Below are 20,874 nucleotides of genomic sequence, written 5' to 3'. Positions count from 1 at the left end.
TGGAGGTGGGGGAGAAATGTAAAACAATGCATGTTTTAAAATATGGCATTGTACAATATTGTGTGAGGTTTTGAGTTATCAGAGGGATTTATAAATGTTTGCTCTACCCCACACCCACGTTAGTTGCTGCTTTGAGCAATTTGTGTGTTTGCCCTTTGGCAGAAAACGCTATCTAGGCTAGAGATGAAATACTTTATTAAACCATTCCAGACCCAAAGAGCTAAATTCTGTGTTGATTTGCACCCTGTGCATGTCCTTTGACATGAATTTGCTCTGCAGGGCCTATGACTTGTTTCTGGCCCTACATATCTGTCTTTCATGGTTTGGAAGCAATCTCTCAGTCCTAGCCACGCTGTTGTGTAAGAAATCACACTATCCCCTGGGAAGATGGCTCTCAGCAGAGATATCAGACGAAGCAGGATTCCAAAAAGGATTGGACACTTATTTATGTATTTATTATTTTATCTCTTCAGAATTAAATAACAATAAAAAATGTCCATACAAAAAGCCCTAGGTTACCTGAGAATTATTAGATTTACATTCATAAAAGACAACCACCCACAGCAAAATATAATCATTAAATATACCAATAATGAATTAACTCAGCTGGCCAATAAATCAAAACAGGAAAACAGACCCTTTAATCTCCACGGGAACATACCCTCAACTTTCCAAAAAAAAATCTATGAAATGAATGGCTTTGACAGTGTACTGGAAGATCGTCAAGATCAAGCTATTTCAGACCAACGAGGAACAAGTTCTAGAGTCCCAGGGCCCTTATAGACTGCACCTTACCAGCAGACCCTCTCTATTTTATAATGAGGGGGAAATATAGCTCAAGCATTCCTGCTGATGGCAACTATGGCAGCATGTCTTGTGGGGGGTAGGTGATCCTTCAGGTAGGCAGAGGCTAGGAAATTAAAGGCATTGTAAGTCGAAAGTAACAATTTAAACTCTACCAGGAGACCAGTAGGCAGCTGATGCAGATCTTGGAGCCATGGTGTGACGTATAATTTATGTGGATAACAAGAACTATCCAGAGCTATAAAAGTAAGGATTAAAAAAGCAAAACACAAGGATCCTGGAAAGAAACCACCCTCTGACTTTTGGGAGTTAGGAAAAAATGTTCTCTGTGTGCAAGCTGTTCTGTAATGCACCTTTCTCTGAAGCACATGATACTGGCCACTCTGAGCCAGAATACTGGACTAGATGGACCACTACAGAAGTTGGTCCAATAAAAGGTATTACCTCATCCATTTTGTGTCTCTAGGTGGACCACTGGTATTTAGGCTCTGTCTCTTTGACTGGCAGTTCCAAACACCTTTTGCAATATCTCCTTTAGTGGCTGCCAGAAACCCCTGCAGACTGAGTCTTCCTTTCCTCTTGTAATCAAATCTTTTCCTTTTGATAGTGCAGAAGTGTCAACATGCACTTTCAGATATAGAGAGGCATTGAATTCCTGTGAGTCCGTTCTGGCAAAGAGAAAGCACTCGTTTATAAAGGGATACACTTGTAGTGTTAAATTGATTGCTAAGCTCCATCCATTGTCCTTTGGCTCCCTGTGTGATAAGGTAAAGATCTGACAAAAATTTGTATTGGCACCAAACTATACAAGCAGATGGACATAAGTGGGCACATCCAAGAGATTATCTATCTGTCATACTGAGCAAGGAACCTAGTTGAAAATGCCGAAATTACTGTTAATTCAGAGTTTGCAAACCCTGGGGATGATGCAATTGATCCATTTTTAGATCTAGTTTCATAATTTACAGAAAGGAACCAAAACATTTCCTACAGCCACCAAAGGGCAAGTGTTTGTCTTATTTGAACTGGATACAGAGTCTGGATACAGAGTTGTAAGGAAGTGGGAGGGGGCATTACAATGAAACTCCCCTGTGACGGGTTGGATCACAGAACCCCCCCTTGGGAGCTGCCACCCGATGTGCCAAGACTACCTCTGCTCCTGCTTTCCCTGCCCGCTCGGGAACCCACCACCCTGTCTTGCTGAGCCAGACGCTCCCGTCTGCTCCAACAAAGACCCAGGGTCTGAATTACTTGCCCCAAAAGCTGCAGGTTTACCTGAAAGCAGCTAACAGAAGTGTTCTTGTCTTTAACACCCAGATGCCCAACTCCCAATGGGGTCTAAACCCAAATAACTCCGTTTTACCCTGTATAAAGCTTATGCAAGGTAAACTCATAAATTGTTCGCCCTCTATAACACTGATAGAGAGATATGCACAGTTGTTTGCTCCCCCAGGTATTAATACATACTCTGAGTTAATTAATAAGTAAAAAGTGATTTTATTAAATACAGAAAGTATGATTTAAGTGGTTCCAAGTAGTAACAGACAGAACAAAGTAAGTCACCAAGCAAAATAAAATAAAATGTGCAAATCTATGTCTAATCAAACTGAATACAGATAATCTCACCCTCAGAGATGCTTCAGTAAGTTTTTTCCTCAGACTGGACACCTTCCAGGCCTGGGCACAATTCTTTCCCCTGGTACAGCTCTTGTTCCAGCTCAGGTGGTAGCTAGGGAATTCTTCATAATGGCTCTTCCTGCTTTGTTCTCTTCCACTCCTTTATATTTCTTTTGCATAAGGCGGGAATCCTTTGTCCCTCTCTGGTTCCCACCCCTTCCTTCTCAATGGAAAGACACCAGGTTAAAGATGGATTCCAGTTCAGGTGACATGATCACATGTCACTGCAAGACTTCATTGCCCACTTGCCAACACACATGTATAGAGAAAGACTTGCAGGTAAAACAGAGCCATCTGCAGACAATTGTCCTGGTTAATGGGAGTCATCAAGATTCCAAACCACCATTAATGGCCCACACTTTGCATAATTACAATAGGCCCTCCGAGTTATATTTCATATTTCTAGTTTCAGATACAAGAGTGGTACATTTATACAAATAGGATGATCACACTCAGTAGATTATAAGCTTTGTAAAGATACCTTACAAGAGACCTTTTGCATGAAGCATATTCCAGTTACATTATATTCACTCATTAGCATATTTTTATAAAACCATATAGACTGCAACGTCACACGCACACACCCATTTTCCTTCCCTAGGAAAGTACTTCAGAATGAATCAGAAAAGGCTTCCCTAGCCCTGCTCGGTTTGTGTGGGTTTCCACACCTACAGTATCTGCTGCTTCCAGATTCGCTCACCTAAAATTACTTGCGTACATTTTGTAAACTCATCTTTTGTGTCAAAGTTTCATATAGAAACTCTGTCATAAGCACATGATTGATACTAGGTATGAAAACCAAGATAGATAGAAGTTATTTGTAAGTGCAAAGCAGATATTTAGACTTCTGATTACTCAGTTTGTGTGTGCACATACTATTAGTGCACCCACGTCTGAGTTTTTGCGTCCACAAGATTTTAGGCACCAAAAAATAAGCCATTATAACTTAGGCATGCTTTTCTAGGCAAGCAGAGTTGAATATTTGTCCAAGAATGTCCAAAGTAGACCAACTGTGATATCATATGAAAGTAGCAAATATTGTTATGTAATTTTAAAGAACATTCTGTAACAATTTATAATTTGAAAGAAACTCCTGCATGAAGCCTTGTTCTTTACATTTTCTTCTCTAGATGGCTGCCCGGGTCTGTGTTATGGAAATGGGAGATGCACTCTTGATCAGAACGGATGGCACTGCGTGTGTCAGGTGGGATGGAGTGGCACAGGATGTAACGTTGTCATGGAAATGGTGTGTGGGGATAATATGGATAACGATGGAGGTACTGTACATGCTCCTTTATTTACTTTTTAGTTCTTATGCAGTTCATTCACTGCTGTCACATATCTTGTCTTTATGTGAGTTTGTCTTTTCTATCATAGAGGCCCAATGCTATATCCCTTTCTAATGTTAATAGTCACGTTGACTTCAGTTGGATTACTCCTATGAATGAGTAGTTGCAGGGTCTGACCTTTATATTGCCAGCTCTTTGGAGAGGAAATCTATCTCCCTGCTTATATGGTCTCCATCATCATAGTACCAGAATGTGTTTTGAAAAAATCCATGTTTTTCATAATAATTATGTTATTCTTTTATTTCCTTCCAAAAAACCTAAAATAACTCCATTGACTATAAACATGCCTTATGAGGAACTGTAGTCTTTGTCAGACTGACAATAGACACACAAATGAAATTTAAAATTCTGTCCTAACATTCTTGTGTGACTAACAGAATATACATTGATACATTATCATAATATCAATATTATGAAAGAAATTCTTCAGAAAATATAAAATCATACATTGAGACATGCTCTTATTAAGCAAATTAGTTTCTTAATTTTAACAGAGAGTCACAGTTATAACAGGAAATTGTGGCACATAATTTTGAGATGGTGCTGAGCAAACCAGTAGCAAGTATGCTGAGGATCTCTAAGCCAAATGTAACTTTTAAATATAGCGTGTGACCTAAACATAAAAACATAACAATGTACAGTTAAAGCAGCCTCTCTCTTGCTCTATTTTCCCCTGTTGGATCGTGTATTTGCAGTTAAGTATTCCCAGTCACTGCGGTCCTCGTTTCACTCCAATGATTCATAGATTTTTAAGGCTAGAAGGGACCATTGTGATCATCTGTTCTGTGGAACACAGGCCATAAGACAATTCACGTTTAAGTCCAATAGCTGCTTAAACTAGAATATATCTTTTAGAGTCTTTCACTAAAGGCATGTTTTCCAATACTTTATTCGTGGCTCTTTTCTGAACCCTCTCCAATTTTTTGAATTGTGGACACCAATTCTTTTTGAATTGTGGACACCAAAAAGGGACACAGTATTCCAGTAGCAGTCGCACCAGTGCCAAATACAAAGGTAATATAACCTCCTTACTCCTACTGTTTTGGCCACAGTATCACACTCAGAGCTCATATTCAGCTGGTTACCCACCATGACCCAAAAGCTTTCTCAGAGTCACTCCCTCCCAGGATAGAGTCCCCCATCCTGGAAGGGATGGCCTTCATTCTTTGTTCCTAGATATATGACCTTACATTTGGCAGTATTGAAATGCACATTATTTGCTTGTGTCCAGCTTACCAAGTCATCCAGATTGCTCTGCATCAGTGACCTGTCCTCTATATCATTTACCACTCCTCCAATCTTGTGTCATCTGCAGATTTATCAGTAATGGTTGTATGTTTTCGTCCAGGTCGTTGATAAAAAATGTTAAATAAGATAGAGCCAAGAACCGACACCTGTGGGATCCCCACTAGAAACAGATCCACTCAGTGATGTTTCCCCATTCACAGTTACACTTTGAGACCTATCAGCCAGTTTTTAATCCATTTAATGTGTTCATTTTGATTGTTTTCCATATGGATCCCTATGACCTTTTGGCACTGCCATCATAATGTCTGAATCCAATTCAGAATTGTCCTCCTGTTATTCCAATTTGCCCTCCATCATCCTTCCTTTTTCACTTTATTTCCCCTTTAAGAGTAGTGGTGCCTAGGGATCAACCCACCCCTGTCACATGACATGGCCCTTAAGATTTGGAAAGATCTGCTAGAGCGAAAGACCGAGATATGGGTAAAGAGAAAATGGTCCTGGAATAAGAAGTGTTTGGCAGAAACTCCCATCACTGTTTCTTTAAAGGCCTGAGATCAGGAGTCTTGCAGAGTGGGCAGGGTAAGGTTCCCCTCTCACCCCTTTAATAGCTTTAGTAAGGGGACCATGTATATATTTCCTTCTCCCTCATAGCAGGGCAGACAGCAGCAGGGGAAAGTCTGCCTGGAAAAACCTCCCAGCCTAAGGGTGGAAGGACTGATTGGGAAAAGGGCCAGCTGGAGTAGAAGCTGTCTGAGGCTCTACAGCTTGCCTAATGTACAACTCCAGCTCCAAGGAGGAGAGGTAGGGGACTTCGGTCTTAAGGAGAGGGACAGAGGAATTGTCCAAAATACAACCTACTGCCAGGAGGAGGACGGGGGCTTTCTGAACACGGGGGGGAAACTGACTAGGACTTTTACATGGACCCATATTCGGCATGAACTTGAGCTGCTAAATAAGTGAGTGGCCCTCTAGAGAGAAAATAAACCAGACTCCCAAAGGGGGTTGAACTAATCTGGTCTGGTTAATTGTGTGAAAGGACCGAGGGGATGCTGAGTGCAACACACCTGCAGGATCATGGTGGGGCCATAAGGGAATGTGTTGGAGAGGTTCACCCCATGACACTCCTCCATCCATGACCCATAAGCTCACTCTATTCTTCCAATCCATGTAGTCTAATCTGTATCCCTTCACACAGCATTCCACTGTCGGGGTCACTACTCTCTCCCCTGCTCTCCAAACCACTGACTCACTCACACCCTCTCCCTTTAAATCTGTCCATAAAACCCTGTTTATCCTGCAATATATGTAAAGGATTTTCTGATACACTCTGTGAACTGGTTCTATATAAATTGCCTCGTATTGTGGTTTTTGCCTGCTTTATATTCTGCAGTAACAGTGAGTTATTGAGAGTTGGCAGCATTAACTCTAAATCTCCTTGAATTTGTCAGTTTAAGGCAGATACTTAACATCATTTCACTGTAAATTTTAAAATTATTTTTATGGTAGCGTAACGTATGGGGACAGCTCCATTGAAATTAAAATTAGAGATAAGTGGGGAGAGAAATACTTAATTCACCTGGTTGCTACAGCTGGGCTAACTGCCATTAGTTTCACTTCACAATCAGTTGTTTTTTACAAAAATATTGACGTTTTTTTCACATTAAAATCACTTCTTTTTCCATCTTAAATTCCTAGGGCCTGATTCTGCTCTCCCTTACACAGGTATAAATCAGAAGTAATTCCATTGAAGTCAATTGTATTACACTGGTGTTAAATTGGTATGGGATCAGAAGCAGGGTTCCAGGCCTTGTATACGTAAAACCACAGAAATTAGATCTGGAAAAGATCTGTTACATTATCCACTCCAACCCCTCAACCACTGTAGGATTGTTCCTTAGAGCACACTTTCTAACTCTTGGTCTCGTCTAGTTGTATGTGTACCATATCATTAGGTTTCCACATGGGAAAGGTCCCATTAAGGCTGATTGTGTTTAAATTAAATATTTATGTCTTTATGCAGAGATCTTGGGAAGTGTTCTGAGCTCTGAGATCCTAAGGAGAAAGACACTACTGAAGCACAAAATGGTAGCAGTAGCATATTAGTAGTATTCTATCAAACAAACAACAACATTAAGGATCAGGACCTGAAAATTTAGTCTAAATTCTGGGTTGAGACTCAGGTTTGATATAGATGAAAGGTATTTTTGACTGAAAAAAATCAATTTTCTCCTTACAAAAATTAATACAAATACATTGTAGAATAAAAGCCAATTTTTAATTTTAATAAAAGTATAAAAACACATTTTCTTAGTTCTAAGTGTATCTAATGACATGATCTATCTAGAACTGAAAAGTCTTGGCTCAAGTGTTTGATATGTAGTACTCACACAAAACCCTCCCACTTCTGGAGAGACAATATCATAAATTCTATGCAATATATACATTCATATGGGCCCTGATTTCACAAACACTTAGGCATGTAGGTCTGTGTCAGTGGAATTACTCGTGGAAGTAGAGTTAAACATGTGCATCTGTATTTGCCGGTTTGGAGCACAGTACTTATCACTTGTTCTTTTGGGGCTAAAATGCACCATGTATACTCATCCAAAACTCCCACCCGATTGGATAATGAGTGTACCATAACCACCCTTGTCATTCCCCTCATCAGCTTTTTCCCCACTTGTGGTCTGCAAGGTATGTTCACCTACTTAATTATCTCTAAAAATACAGATTAAAAACTGACAGCATGTAAAAGGTGCACAATCACGTGGTTTTCATTAGCTTTTGTGGAGTACATCTGTGGCATGTTGGCAGTCTTTATGATGTAAGTTATATAACGCTGGGATCTCCAACAGATGTCCTCTTCAGTGTGAAATATTGCTTTCTGTGGGATTACAACAATATTTCCTGTTCTCATTTCCTCTCTCATCTTTCAGTGTCATGGCTGACCTAATTTCAGTTTTATTTTAGAAGATGATCACTCAGCTCATCTGAATAGGTTGTTTCCTCTGTTTTGCCACTATTTTGAGAGTTATTTTGGAAGCATCTAGCTCTGTGAAATTGCTTGAAACTCTCTGCTGAATTCTGTTAATTAAGGCTATCTCTGAATAAGGCCCAAGTAGCTAGAACATGCTGCAGCAGCAATACTGGAGACAAGGAGGTTTGTACACTCCTCCACATGCAGAACATCCATCCCTCCTGCCCAGCCACACTCCATGCTATTCTTTTTACCATTAGGTTATTTTTTCCTCTTATATCTCATTACATGATTGTGCAGACTGTCATTTGCACTCATTTATTTGATGCTGAGCCCCTGTTTTAAGTTTATCTGGTTCTGTCTTTTCAGCTGTTTGCTTTCTTTAAATGAATCCCTATACTTTGTTTTTGAAATAAAAATACTGTTTACTACAAGCATTGAGCGAAACACCTAAAGCTCTCTTCTGTCACTTTTCAGCCAGTTATTGTATCTGATCCAAGTAAGAAAAATATATGACTCAGTTTAGCTTTGGTTGGTGGCCAGTGCTGTAAAAATATTGACAAGTGTATCAGACCTATCTATTAGCATTTTAATAGCATATCAGACATAGAGTCCTTATACAAGTAACATACTATTATTATATAATGGAAATAGTTTTCATTGTTGCTGACACTTCCGAAAATCAGGCTTGATACATTTTCTATTCATTGTGTGTTCAAGGCCAAAGACCACTGAGTGCCTGAGCAAATATATCTTAAAGTAAATGGTATCTCTCAAACAAAATACTATGAAGACTTCCTTCTACACATGGACTTTGGCTGGTTTTAAGTATTCTCCTGCAAAGCGCAGAATTTTCAGTTAATGACTTCCGGTAGCTATTGTCTTATTGCTACGTGTTGTAGCTGAAACTTGAGGAACAGTTGAGAGTTTTGCATGCAGCACTGGAAACTCTAGCATTTTTGCTGCTTAGTTTCTTCTTCTGTTCACGGTGATTCCTAGCAATTGTAATTGAACTTAACTGAACTTGTGGTGAAACAAACTAGCACAGGAGTTATATAGGGGCTATTTGAAATAAAAGAAGGCAAAATTAGTTTAAGCACTACTGAGGCTATTTTAATCTGTTAAGGAAAAGGCAAAAATATTGAGCAATCTGTGCAGCAATATGAAATGCTCAAATACAAGAAGCTCACATGGTTGAGCTTTATCTGGCCGTCCTGAATAGGGGGGATGAGGAGAGTGAGAGAACGAGATTCACCTGGCCACCTGAAAAAAAATCATGGCCCTCCACACTGTCCATGGAGGGGTCCTGACCACATGATTAGGTGGCCCCCATCCCTGGCTCGCCCCTAATACTTTCCTTTGCATTTCTGTGGTACTGAGACCTCTAAAATACCTTTGGTTCTCTGAGTCCTCAGCCAATAGGTGACTATCATTTTATCACAGACCCATTTTGATGCTTCAAGTCCCTTTCATTCCTTGCTATGTTTATCCTATAGATTCTCTACCCTGTTTCTGTGCTTTGGACAGCGTTTTACCCCAACTGTTCTATTGGCCTTTGCTAGTGCCCCATGGTTCTGTGGCCATGGAACTTGTCACACGTCTGCCTGTCTGTCTATATGTAAAATTAAAGCTGAGATTCCAGAATACAATTCTTCAATGAGGGGATGATTCTGTAGCAAGTTCCCTGGCCACAAAACCATGTATTACATAGTGTAAACACATGCCATTGTGAAATTCTGAAGTTAACCTTGAGAATGTAAATGGAGTGTAGGCAATTCAATGATGTCTCCCTGAGTCTGCAGAGAGCCAGAAACAATATTTCTGAGAGGTGTGAACTGCTCCTTCATCTCAGATAAATACAAAACTTACAGATGACAAGTTAAACAATGACATTGTTAGCTATTTCACTGCTGACCATTTTAGCAGAAACATGTACCAAATGTGCCCCTTATCCTAAAATACCCAAACTCAACACCTCCTCAGGTGGGGAGTTTCATATCAAAATAAGTAACATGGGAAGTACTATACTGATTGAATTAGTCACTTTCATAGTTAATTAATAAAAACTGTGAATATTTCCAGTCCACTTCACTAGAGTGCTGGAGAATCCACCCTGCTGTGTCACATATAGCACCTTGTTATTTGCTCCCCCATTCAGCTGTTCCATACTCTGTTCCCATGACCTACTCAGTTATGCTCTTGGTATTTTACTAGTTATATTTATAGACTGGAGGAGATGGATCATATTTACAAGAATATTAGTTTGTGACACTCCCATAGCTGCCAAGATGAAATGTAAGAACTCAAGGATAGATGTGAATACTAGAAGAGTCAGAATTTGATAAGTGGTTGGGCCTATAGCTGCTCATGTTGGGACCTATACATTTTACTCAATTTATATTCTTCTTATTAACTTTTGTGGTTAGTAAATAATATGAACCTACAGTTAACAAAATGCCTCTTTGTTTTCCAAATGGCATTTCATTTTCTGGAGGATGTATGTTTCTCAGTACACATAAAACCCAAGTGTGATAAATATGACATACATTTACTACACAGTGCTTGCCTCAAATGTAGTTCTAATGTGATACTCTTTTATAGTAAAAGAAATAGGCACTAGGTTAATAGAAGTATTTAAATTAGCTTACTGTGCATTTATGTCTGGATCATAGTCATGAGTTACATAAGGAGTTCCCCTGAAGGGCCTGGGTAAGGTCCAACCAGAATTACAGACCCTATACTCCCCTGACATCAAGATGCTCTTGCCAGAAAGTGAGCAGTGAAATAACCATGCTCACTCTTAATGTGTTAGGCCAGCAGAGGTAGCCAGCCATGCTTGAAGGGAGCATGCTTAATTCACTATGGGTATGTCTACACAGCAATTACAACCCGTGGCTGGCCTGTGCCAGCTGACTCAGGCTAACAGGGCTCAAGCTAATGAATTGTTTAATTGTAGTTGTAGACATTTGGGCTCAGGGTGAAGCCTGGGTTCTAGGACTCTGCAAGGTGGGAGGGTCCAAAGTCTCAGGCTGCAGCCCGAGCCCAAACGTCTGCATCTCAGTTAAACCGCCTCTTACCCTGAGCCCCGAGAGCCCGAGTCAGCTGGCATGGGGCAACTGTGAGTTTTTAATTGATGTGTAGACAAACCCTAAGTGTGTCATAGTTTGCATGCTCCCCCCAATCACTTACTGAGCCTTTAATGACCACTGTAGAAGCACATCTATAGCAAGACACGGATGCCCTGAAAAGGAGTTAATTTTCATCTTGGCTAGCGAATCCTGGTGATGCCTCATAAAGAAAATGGTAACACTCATTCAATAATATTAAACGACTAATGTGAACTTTGTGTGAGATTTTGGTGCAAAGATGTAAACGGATAATAAATATTTATTCTGTTGCTTTTAGAAATGTGCTTGAAATCCCCATCAAAGCAATGCAAAAATTTTGTCCCAAATTATCTTCGTTACAGTGCAGCAGTCTGGCTGAGAGCATAATATGGCCTCTTGTGTTTGCATGCTGCGCCTTTTCATTAAGGTAATTTAAAGTTGAGGGTGCTACAGATGTTCCTTGTCTGACAACACCCTCCCTATGCTTGGCAGACCAGTATGCTGAAACCCAGGTCAGCTACTTATTAACAGCTTGAATTCCTATAACACGCGATCAAGTTGCTCTTTGTGAACTCTATTTTAGGAAAACAACAAAGAGTCCAGTGACACCTTAAAGACTAACAGATTTATTTGGGCATGCTCAGAGGTCACATAACTAGGAGTAATGTGAGAAGTACTTTGGGAACTTTTACATTTTAAGTAAAGCAGATAATCAGTCGTTACCTTTCCCACATGAAACTAAAGGCATTTGTAAGTTATATAAGTATGATGCTAGCCAACCTGTGATTGTTCCTTTCAGGTTTAGATTACACAAACTTTAATCACTCCTATTGTAGTGAACTGATTGTACTATATTGCCAATTGTGCCCCTCTGCTTCTTATATAAGACAACAGTAGAACTGCTAATATCAAATCCAAGTAGTTTACACTTCAGTGCTACATTTTAGCCTAGACGTATGCTGTTTTATCCAGTGAGATAATTGACGGTTGAGTCTTCGGTATACTGGATCACCCACTGTATGAATTACAGTTTATGTTGTGTGTAGCTATTGATATTCCTGTGTTTTGTCTCTTGAAATTTAATAGAAACCTTAACACACACAGGGTCTGTTGTGTCATTTTTTACACTGCCTACTTACCAAACTGAAGACTCATTGTTGAGAACTCAAAATAATTTTGAGGTATTTTCAGAGTCTGGAGTTTATAAATCAGATTTCTGGGGGTTTCTTCTTATATTTAAAATCCCATTGTTATTGGAATTTGGGGGTTGGCATATTGAAACTGATATCCTTAGTGTATTTATGAATGGGAATTGTGTTACCAAAGCTTCCTGTTGTGTAACTTGAGATACTGCATCTCTCGTTCTCCTCTATAAAAGTGGAGTGACCATTAAAACCATTTAAAAATCATGTTGTCCAATCTATATATCAGCTTCCAGTCATCAAAATAGTCTTTCAGCCAGCCTGTTAAGGATTTTTTACAGATTTCTTTTAGTGCATATAAATGTTCAATTAGAAAAGTAAAGTGCAATCTGATGAAGAAAAGATTTTAGGAAAGTTTACTGAAAGGAGAAATATGTAAATTTTAAGAGAACCTGGAAATATAGGACCAAATCTTGAGAGACTGCCCGGCAGTCCTGAGGGGACATAATGGGGAGTGTGGAAGACATGATGTATGGAAGTGGGAGTCAAAAACAATAAGAATCCACAAGTCCCAAAACCCGTGTAGGAGGTTATGGCAGGCTGTGTTTATGATTCCCGCAAACATACAGAAATAGTCTGAGTCAGCTGGACCTGAGTCAGCTATGTGGGTTTGAAGGCTCCAATCACATGTTGTTTCTAAAGCTTCCTTCCATCATCACCCCTCGTCTTTCAGAGTCTTTTTCTCAAAGCACTGCCCATTTACTCTGCTTTGCTCCATCTGTGACTGAAAAGAAAATTCTTAAAAGCAGAATAAAATCTCACCTATCTAACCAAATGGTAAAAATGATCAGATGGGAAAATGGATTTTATTTATACAGAGTGAGAGAGAGAGAGAGAGAGAGAGAAGACATTAGTATTAATCTATCAGCTGCAAAACACACTGCTTTGCAGAGTAACAGTTGCAGCTCCTGGTTTACCAGTGCTTTCTCTGCCTGCATAGTTGTTTCTTGTTTGTCGTTTTATTTTCAGCTCTTCAGGGAAGTCATATTTCCTCCCTGTACAATACAGCTAAGTATCTTGTTGGTGCTTACAGTAACAATAATACTGACAGTGCTCTTTCAAATATGGTTTTGGAGTTTCCCCACTGTTAATAATGGGAGCCCCACACAGATATCCTCCCTTTCACAATCCTCACAAAAATACTTGAGAGGTAATAAAGAAGATGAGCGAATGAAACCAGGTGCAGACAAAACAAACATGAGAAATTGCACTAATATAGTTTGAGAGTGTGGAAAGTCCATACAAAATGGATCCTGCTAAAGATACAGTAATTCTGACAGGTGAACTGCAGAGGAAAGGTGAAAACTGAGTCTGCTTTGAGAACCAGGAAGCCATTTCGCTTTAAGCTTGATTTCTTCTTGTGTGCAGTGGGAATTCAAGCCACTGTTGCAAGGCACATGAAATGCTGACCAAAATAACACAGAGTGGGGAGGGCAACTTGTTTTGGGAGTCAGATTCTTCTTTATTTACTCAGGCAAAACTCCTGTAGGAGCCAATGGGGATTTTGTAAGAAAAAGGATTTGCAGATTATTTAAACAGCAGTTTCTCTGTTTTTAAAATAATACAGAGAAAAAATATTTTAAAACAAAATTTCAATCTCAAATCTTTCTGGAAATTTTCTCTGTTTTTTCTTACACAAATAGAAGAATCATGTCTCTTCACATTTGTTGTCTCAAGGCTTGTCTACGGGGGAAATTAGCTGAATAATTATTGCAAAATAAGCTATTTTGGAATAGCTCCCTGGGTGGACACTCTTATTCTGGAATAATAGTGGGGGGGGTTCTGATTTAGCTTAATCCACTTCCAAAGCTTATTCTGCAATAGCTATTCCCATCAGTTTCCTCAAGAAGCCAAGTTCTTAGCTCCAAGACCCCCTACCCTGCTTTAGTTTACTTTTAAGGCACTCCACCATCATAAAGCTTGCTGTACCCAACTGCCAAAGAATTCACCCTGCCTAGAGGATCTTCAAGTGGTATAGATCCACCAGGGATTCCTTTGGCTCCTCCATTCCTTGAGGATGCAAACTGACTCCAAGAATGCAAAGATATCTTAAAGCTGTTTTTGAGTACCCACCCACTGAACTGAACTATGACCATCTCAGTACCTGAGGTCTTGTTGCTAACTATTTACAGTTGCCCTTTGTTATTGGCCCAACAATAAGACTAATCAGTTTGTTTTTCCAGCTGCTCTAGAAGAGATTTTTTAAATATTTTTTGCTTAACCAAACAAATAATTACCTTGCCCAAGGGCAGGCAATGTTTGTGCAAGGAGTTTCAGATTCCAGATATGTCTATTTCATTATAGACTCTTCGGTTTTATAAACAGGGTCTGTGCTTCCCTTCCTCAGTGAATCATTATTTACTGAGTGTTTACAGTGCTCTGTATGCTGTATTGAACAAAGAGGAGGTACCTGCCCGGAAGGAGTTTATAATCTAAGGGGCCCCATTAAAGTCTATGCAAAAATCTGGCCTTGTTACAAATAGAAAGAAAAGATGTCACTTTGGGAAGGTCAAGGATTTGATGCCTTGATCTTATTTCCTATGCATTAGCATACCTCTCAATCTAAGAGAGTTAGCAAATATGGACAATAAAATGAAGGAATTCAAGAAGATATTTGAAGATTTTTAGCGTACCTTATTATATTTGACTTCTCTGTGCAGTATTTACTACATTTATATTTATTGGGCTGGATTTTCAGCCTTCTTTTTTGGTATACCAGTAATTGTGTGTGCAATTTAGGTAATTTAGATGTGCAGGTAGCTGAATGCTGGGAGTAGTCAGGCACTTATATTTAAGTGATCTAAGCTGTGCTTACAAATAATTATAGGTGCAAAACAATATACAAAAATAGAGACTCTTTTTAAGAAACTTAGCCCCATTTGTCCTACTTCACCTATCTGTAAGTTCCAAATGGTGGAATAGTTTGCATTTAGTTCACAAGTTTGCTTCACTTGAATATGATGGGAATTGCAAACAAGCATCAAGTAGAGAAGACTTAGATTTTAAACACTTTAGGGCAGGGACTGCATCTAGCTTTGTATTGGTACAGTGCCTAGTATAAAAGGAGACACAGTCATGATCAAATCCTCATGAATTCACTTTAGTGTAGCTATTAAGTATAAGAATAATAAAACATCTGAAAACATTAACACTAATAAAATGTATAGGGTTTAAAAGCTGAAGAACTTTTACCAGAGCCCTTTTTACTACTATAATAAAGATGGATATTAAAATTGGATAACGTTTCAGATTGTACGGGTCATTTCATACACTTTAGCAAGCACATATTCTTCACAGGTATTAACAGACTATTCATTATAACAATATTGAGCTACTAGAAATTTAAACTATATATTTGTGAATCATATAAGCACTGGACTGACAAATATTGATTTTTCTTCTCCTATCTGTATTGTGATGACGATAAGTCACACTCTTTCTTGTCACTTAGTTTATGGGTTCTATTCCCTCATGGAGATTTTGTGAGCTACCATTCAGTATTAATAACTGGAGAGAAATGCCCATCCCCACTTAAGCATATGCTTGAGTGCTTTGCTGAATCTGGGCCTATACAGCCTTAAAATCAGCATTCCTTCCAGTTGATTAGATATTGTTCTCCCATGCTTTCTAGTAGCAAACCCTTTGGTTTCTTTTAAACATCATTCTATTTCCTGAATTTTTGTTTTATCCATTTTCAGATGGTTTGACAGACTGTGTAGACCCTGATTGTTGTCAGCAAAGCAATTGCTACGCAAGCCCTCTCTGCCAAGGGTCACCTGATCCCCTTGACCTCATTCAGCACAGCCAGCCTCCTTTCTCTCAGCATCCTCCAAGGCTCTTTTATGATAGAATCAAGTTCCTTATTGGCAAGGAGAGCACTCATGTAATCCCTGGAGATGTCTTATTTGACAGCAGGTAAGTTTCATTTTTAATTAAAGTGGTCTGGATAGTGAAAACTGTATTGATAAGTTATTTTAATAGAAAAAACATTGATATCAAGATTTTCTTGGAAATCTTTATTGACTTTTTCACATTAATGGTAATCTGAAAATAGTGGAAATGACAACAAATTCTTTGTTTGAGATTCCAGCAGTTTAAGACTTGCCTTCCGACATTACTAGCCGAGACCCCTAGAGTTACTCTGTCTAGCGTATAAGACTATTTACTGTAGTAAACTGTAGTACCTTTTTTATAGGGGTGTAACTATCCTGGGAGGTAAACTGCTCTGTTGTGTGTTTCCATGAGAAACAATTTAGGGTGCAGTTCTTGCCGGAATATTGTAGATATACTGGCGAGCAGTGTTGGAGTCATATGAGCTCTCTTGAGTCAGCTTCATGCCCCAGTGGAGCTGTGACATAACACAGTGAACATGTTTTCTTTATTTATGTGCTGAATGCCACTTAGTCTAATTAGCAGCCACAGTCAGAAAATAGTAGTAGTAGAACATGCAGTTTGCCATTTTGCTCTGCAGGTTACCCTTTAATTGAAATATAACTGGTGTGTGATCTCAGAAATCAGAGTCATTTCTGTATACTTGTGGGGTTATGCTGCTCTTTAAAGGAGAGGAAAGTGTGAATCAGGAAGGGCAGACACTTGCTCAAAGGACACAATTACCTACACTTTCCTCTTGAAAAAAGTCAGTAAATTTGAAATATAGAGTCACATACGTTTTTTTTATACTGCAGTTCATCCTGGGAAGCAGTGATTTATATACTGACAAAAGCATCCACAAATCATCCCTATCATCTAACCACTACTCCTAGGCCTGCACATTAGATAATCCAAGTTGCATTAATAAACACACCAGTATTTTTTATTTTCACAAATGCAATAAATAGCACTTATGTTGTCGCCTAGATTTCATTCCTCTCTTCACTTCAAACACATCCACAGAGGGAACAAATTCAGTGTGTTCTCTTTGACGTATTAATTTTTTACTAATGTAAATATGTAAAGAATCTTTATTGATCTAACATACCTAAACATTTAATCGCTATTAATAACGTAACAGGATATTATAAATATGTAGAACAATAGTACGTGAAACTGAACAAAACCAAGTATCAGAGGGGTAGCCGTGTTAGTCTGAATCTGTAAAAAGCAACAGAGGGTCCTGTGGCACCTTTAAGACTAACAGAAGTATTAGGAGCATAAGCTTTCGTGGGTAAGAACCTCACTTCTTCAGATGCAAGAAGTGAGGTTCTTACCCACGAAAGCTTATGCTCCTAATACTTCTGTTAGTCTTAAAGGTGCCACAGGACCCTCTGTTGCTTTGAACAAAACCAATAACTGGCAGCACCAAGCCTTAAAGTGTAAATCACTAATGGAACAATGCAGTTAGCTTATTATTTTATCTGAGTACATAAGATGCACCAAATACAACATCCTTGGCTGCATGTATATTTAATACAGCATATTGCTGTTTAAAAGAAAAATCATAAATAATAATAATAACTAGCTCTTACATGTTACTCTTTTATCACCAGGGCTCAAAACTTCCCTCAGCAACATAAACCAGACACCTACCCATTTAATATCACCTGGAAGGCGAGCAGTCAAGTAGCCTATACAGCGTCCTGTGACATTGGAACTACTATCGGGAGGATTTCACATAATCCTTTCAATGTGTTTTTATAGATAAAAGGAACTGATCTTTTGAGGCTATTGTTGATAGGAGTTGACTTGGTCTTAAAAGCCTTTTTTGAGTATTTCAGTTTTTGCCTTACTGCCCAAAGTGCCTTTGGAGTATGGAGAATAAAGATGTTTGACCTGTTTAGTTGGTCTGTCCTTGGAAGCGGATGGAATTAGAAAGGTTGCAGAGGTCTCTGAAGGACAGAATTGTTCCTCTGACAGACCACTGTATCGCTTGGGTTGGCTTTTATAAATCTTTTGTCCTCTACTATCAAGATAGTGGCCCCTCGCATCTTCTATCCCAGATTCATCCTCAAAAGTCACCATGGTTTATGATAATCTGTAATAGTTGAAGCAGAAGGGAAGCTAGCTAGAGCACTTATGGCAGAAGTGTTGAGATGAAGGTGATCAATTTGGCGTAAAGATTTTTTAAAATTCGTATGCTGTGAAGAGCTTCCACTGTAGCATCTGTAAAATCTCACCCAATAGATGTGTTTTGGGTAGTGGATAACTTGGTCATGGCTGGCTCAGCTCAGAGGCTGATACAAGTTCCTACTGTTGTGAAGAAATTACTAGATTTCAGAGGATAGTGTTGGGCAATAGTGCTCTCATGTGGGATTCTGCAGAGTTCTATCTTGCCACCACGCATATTTAGTATGCACATGACCAGTGTTCCCTCTAATTTTTCCCACACATGTGCAGAATGAATTTTATTATGTGTACCAATATAGAAGTGGTGGGGGTGGGGCGGTGGCTGCGTTGGGGCCGGGGGAGGAGTGCCTCTCCCCTGGCCGCAGTAGGTCTGAGGCTGCGCTGGGGCTGGAGGGGAGAGGCATCTTTCCTCGCCGCAGCCTGAGTGCCTGCGCAGTGCTTAATAAGCTGCTGTGTGGCCACATGGCCGCACAGCTTAGAGGGAACTTAGCATGACACCAGATCAATGTTTTCATCTCTTCTGACTCAGATAGTGCAGTTTGATGCCTTACCCAGCCACTGGTTGGGACTGGGGTATGGATGAGAGCTGACTCAGTCTCAATCCAGATAAAACAGAAGTGATGATGGCAGGCTGGGGAAAGCAACCAGAAAATGTTGTCAAGATTATATCTGTCCTTCAGACTGAAGTTGGTTGCCTGCTCTTTTTTATTCATGTAGGCAACTTTGGAGTCTTCTTAAATACCCAGTTAGTATTATATTATCATGTTTCAGAAAGAGTTAGGACATCTTTTTTTTTCCATTTGCATCCAACTGGGAGATTAGGATCTTTCCTTTGGGGTGTGGTTCTCACCACTGTTTCATGCCTTTATCATTTCAAGATTAGGCAGGTGCAGTGCGCTCAATTTGGGGTTAAGGGCTTGTCTGCATGGTGGGGTTATGTATTCTATGGGGTGTGATTTTTAAAGCGCACTAATGTGTTGTGCATTAATTACTTCATGTAGACCCTGCTGGTGTGCACTAAAAGTTCAGTAGTGCACTGAAAAGTAGTAGTTTCAAAGAGAAATATGTTAAAGTGCATTGGCAGGGTCTACGTGCACCAGTTAATGCATAACACATTAGCATGCTTTAGAAATCTCCTTCCACTAACCCCCATACAGCACATCACCCCACAATATAGACAACCTCTAAGTCAGAAATCCATTCAGAATCTGAAGCTTGTGTATAGTGTAGGAGCCGGTAGAGCACCTTGCCGTATGTTACACCAAAGCTTTGAATTTTGTATTGGCTGCCTTTAAATTTGAACATGTAGCTGCTACATATAAAAAGGTGGGTCAAATTAATTCCTGGTCAATGGAATTGCATCTGCTTATACCAGAAATCGATTTGGCCTGTGATATTTAAAGAGTGAAGCATATAACAATATTTTGTCAACCTCTACCCACAGGAGTTTTAAAAATGCATACTGCTGGCAAGCTACTTGACTCATTGCAAATTGCGTACAAAAGAAGGTCCAATGCTTGGTCTTGAATTAATTACCCTCCAAAGGCTGCTTACAGTGACATTGTCAGCAGGAGGAAATTAATGTACCTTAGTAGCCCCTAGCTTAATTTCTGTGATTGAAGATTTTAATCAGAAATATAATACAATAAATTACATATTTTGGTAATGTGACAATTGTGAATTCACTCAAGTTTTCCTGACAGAGTTCCACATCTGAGGTTAATGTCACAGCCTGAGGTGCTCAGTGGATATTGGAAGTTTAACACGGAAAACAAAAGACAAAATAACAAATAAGGGAGTGTGGAGTTAGGCAAAATGATGATGGAATGGTAGAAAGGTTTGTGAAAAATAGTCGAAGAATGCGGCTGGAATAATAAATACAGAAAGACCTAGAAATTTTAAATTACAGATGTCAAATAAACTGCTTGATGGCCAAATGAGATAATCAGTTAAAAGTGGACTGACCCATGAAGCATTTACAAAGAAAGTCTACTTCTCGAAGATTACCTGCAACCCACGGAATCTGTGCCTCCTTTCAAAAAAAGCAACTACTCCCTCTGGAGTTGGAGATTGACCACAGACTGCCAGAGGCTTAGAAACATTTTAAATGTATTTGAAAAAAACAAAGGCTGCAGCTTATCTGAAACATTTTTCTCCCTCGGTGCATGATGCAAAACAATGGACAGATTCTCCAGCTCATCTCAAATAAGTTGCTGCACTTACCTTATAGTTAAAGTAACTTTGACACACTAGTTTAAAAGACTTAGTTCAAGATAATGTCATTTTTGCAAATAAACAGTGGTATTAGAAAGAAAAGCCTTACACAATTGGTTGTTATCTAACATAAGGAATAGAAAAATGTAGCAGAGGTGTGTCTACAATAAAGTTAGACAGTGAGAATAGACGAAGAAGAAGCAGCACTCTCGGAGAGAATGAGGGGGTAAGAC

At 39.3% G+C, this 20,874-nt stretch overlaps 1 protein-coding gene across 4 annotated transcripts in view; it reads left to right on the top strand.

Annotated features, from left to right (window-relative positions):
* TENM1 (teneurin transmembrane protein 1) overlaps positions 1–20,874 on the top strand; it is a 385,653-nt gene that overhangs the window by 243,684 nt on the left and 121,095 nt on the right. For all 4 annotated transcript variants that reach the window (XM_065411098.1, XM_065411097.1, XM_065411096.1 and 1 more), the window contains 2 exons: positions 3,612–3,758; positions 16,063–16,279. In XM_065411098.1, coding sequence (XP_065267170.1) covers positions 3,612–3,758; positions 16,063–16,279 — 364 coding nt within the window. The remainder of the gene's footprint in view (positions 1–3,611; positions 3,759–16,062; positions 16,280–20,874) is intronic.

The sequence above is a fragment of the Emys orbicularis genome, chromosome 9, assembly GCF_028017835.1.
Source record: "Emys orbicularis isolate rEmyOrb1 chromosome 9, rEmyOrb1.hap1, whole genome shotgun sequence".
In the NCBI taxonomy this organism is placed as follows: Eukaryota; Metazoa; Chordata; order Testudines; family Emydidae; genus Emys; species Emys orbicularis.
Note: the sequence above shows the minus strand (reverse complement) of the source record. Positions and strands in the feature narration are given on the sequence as shown.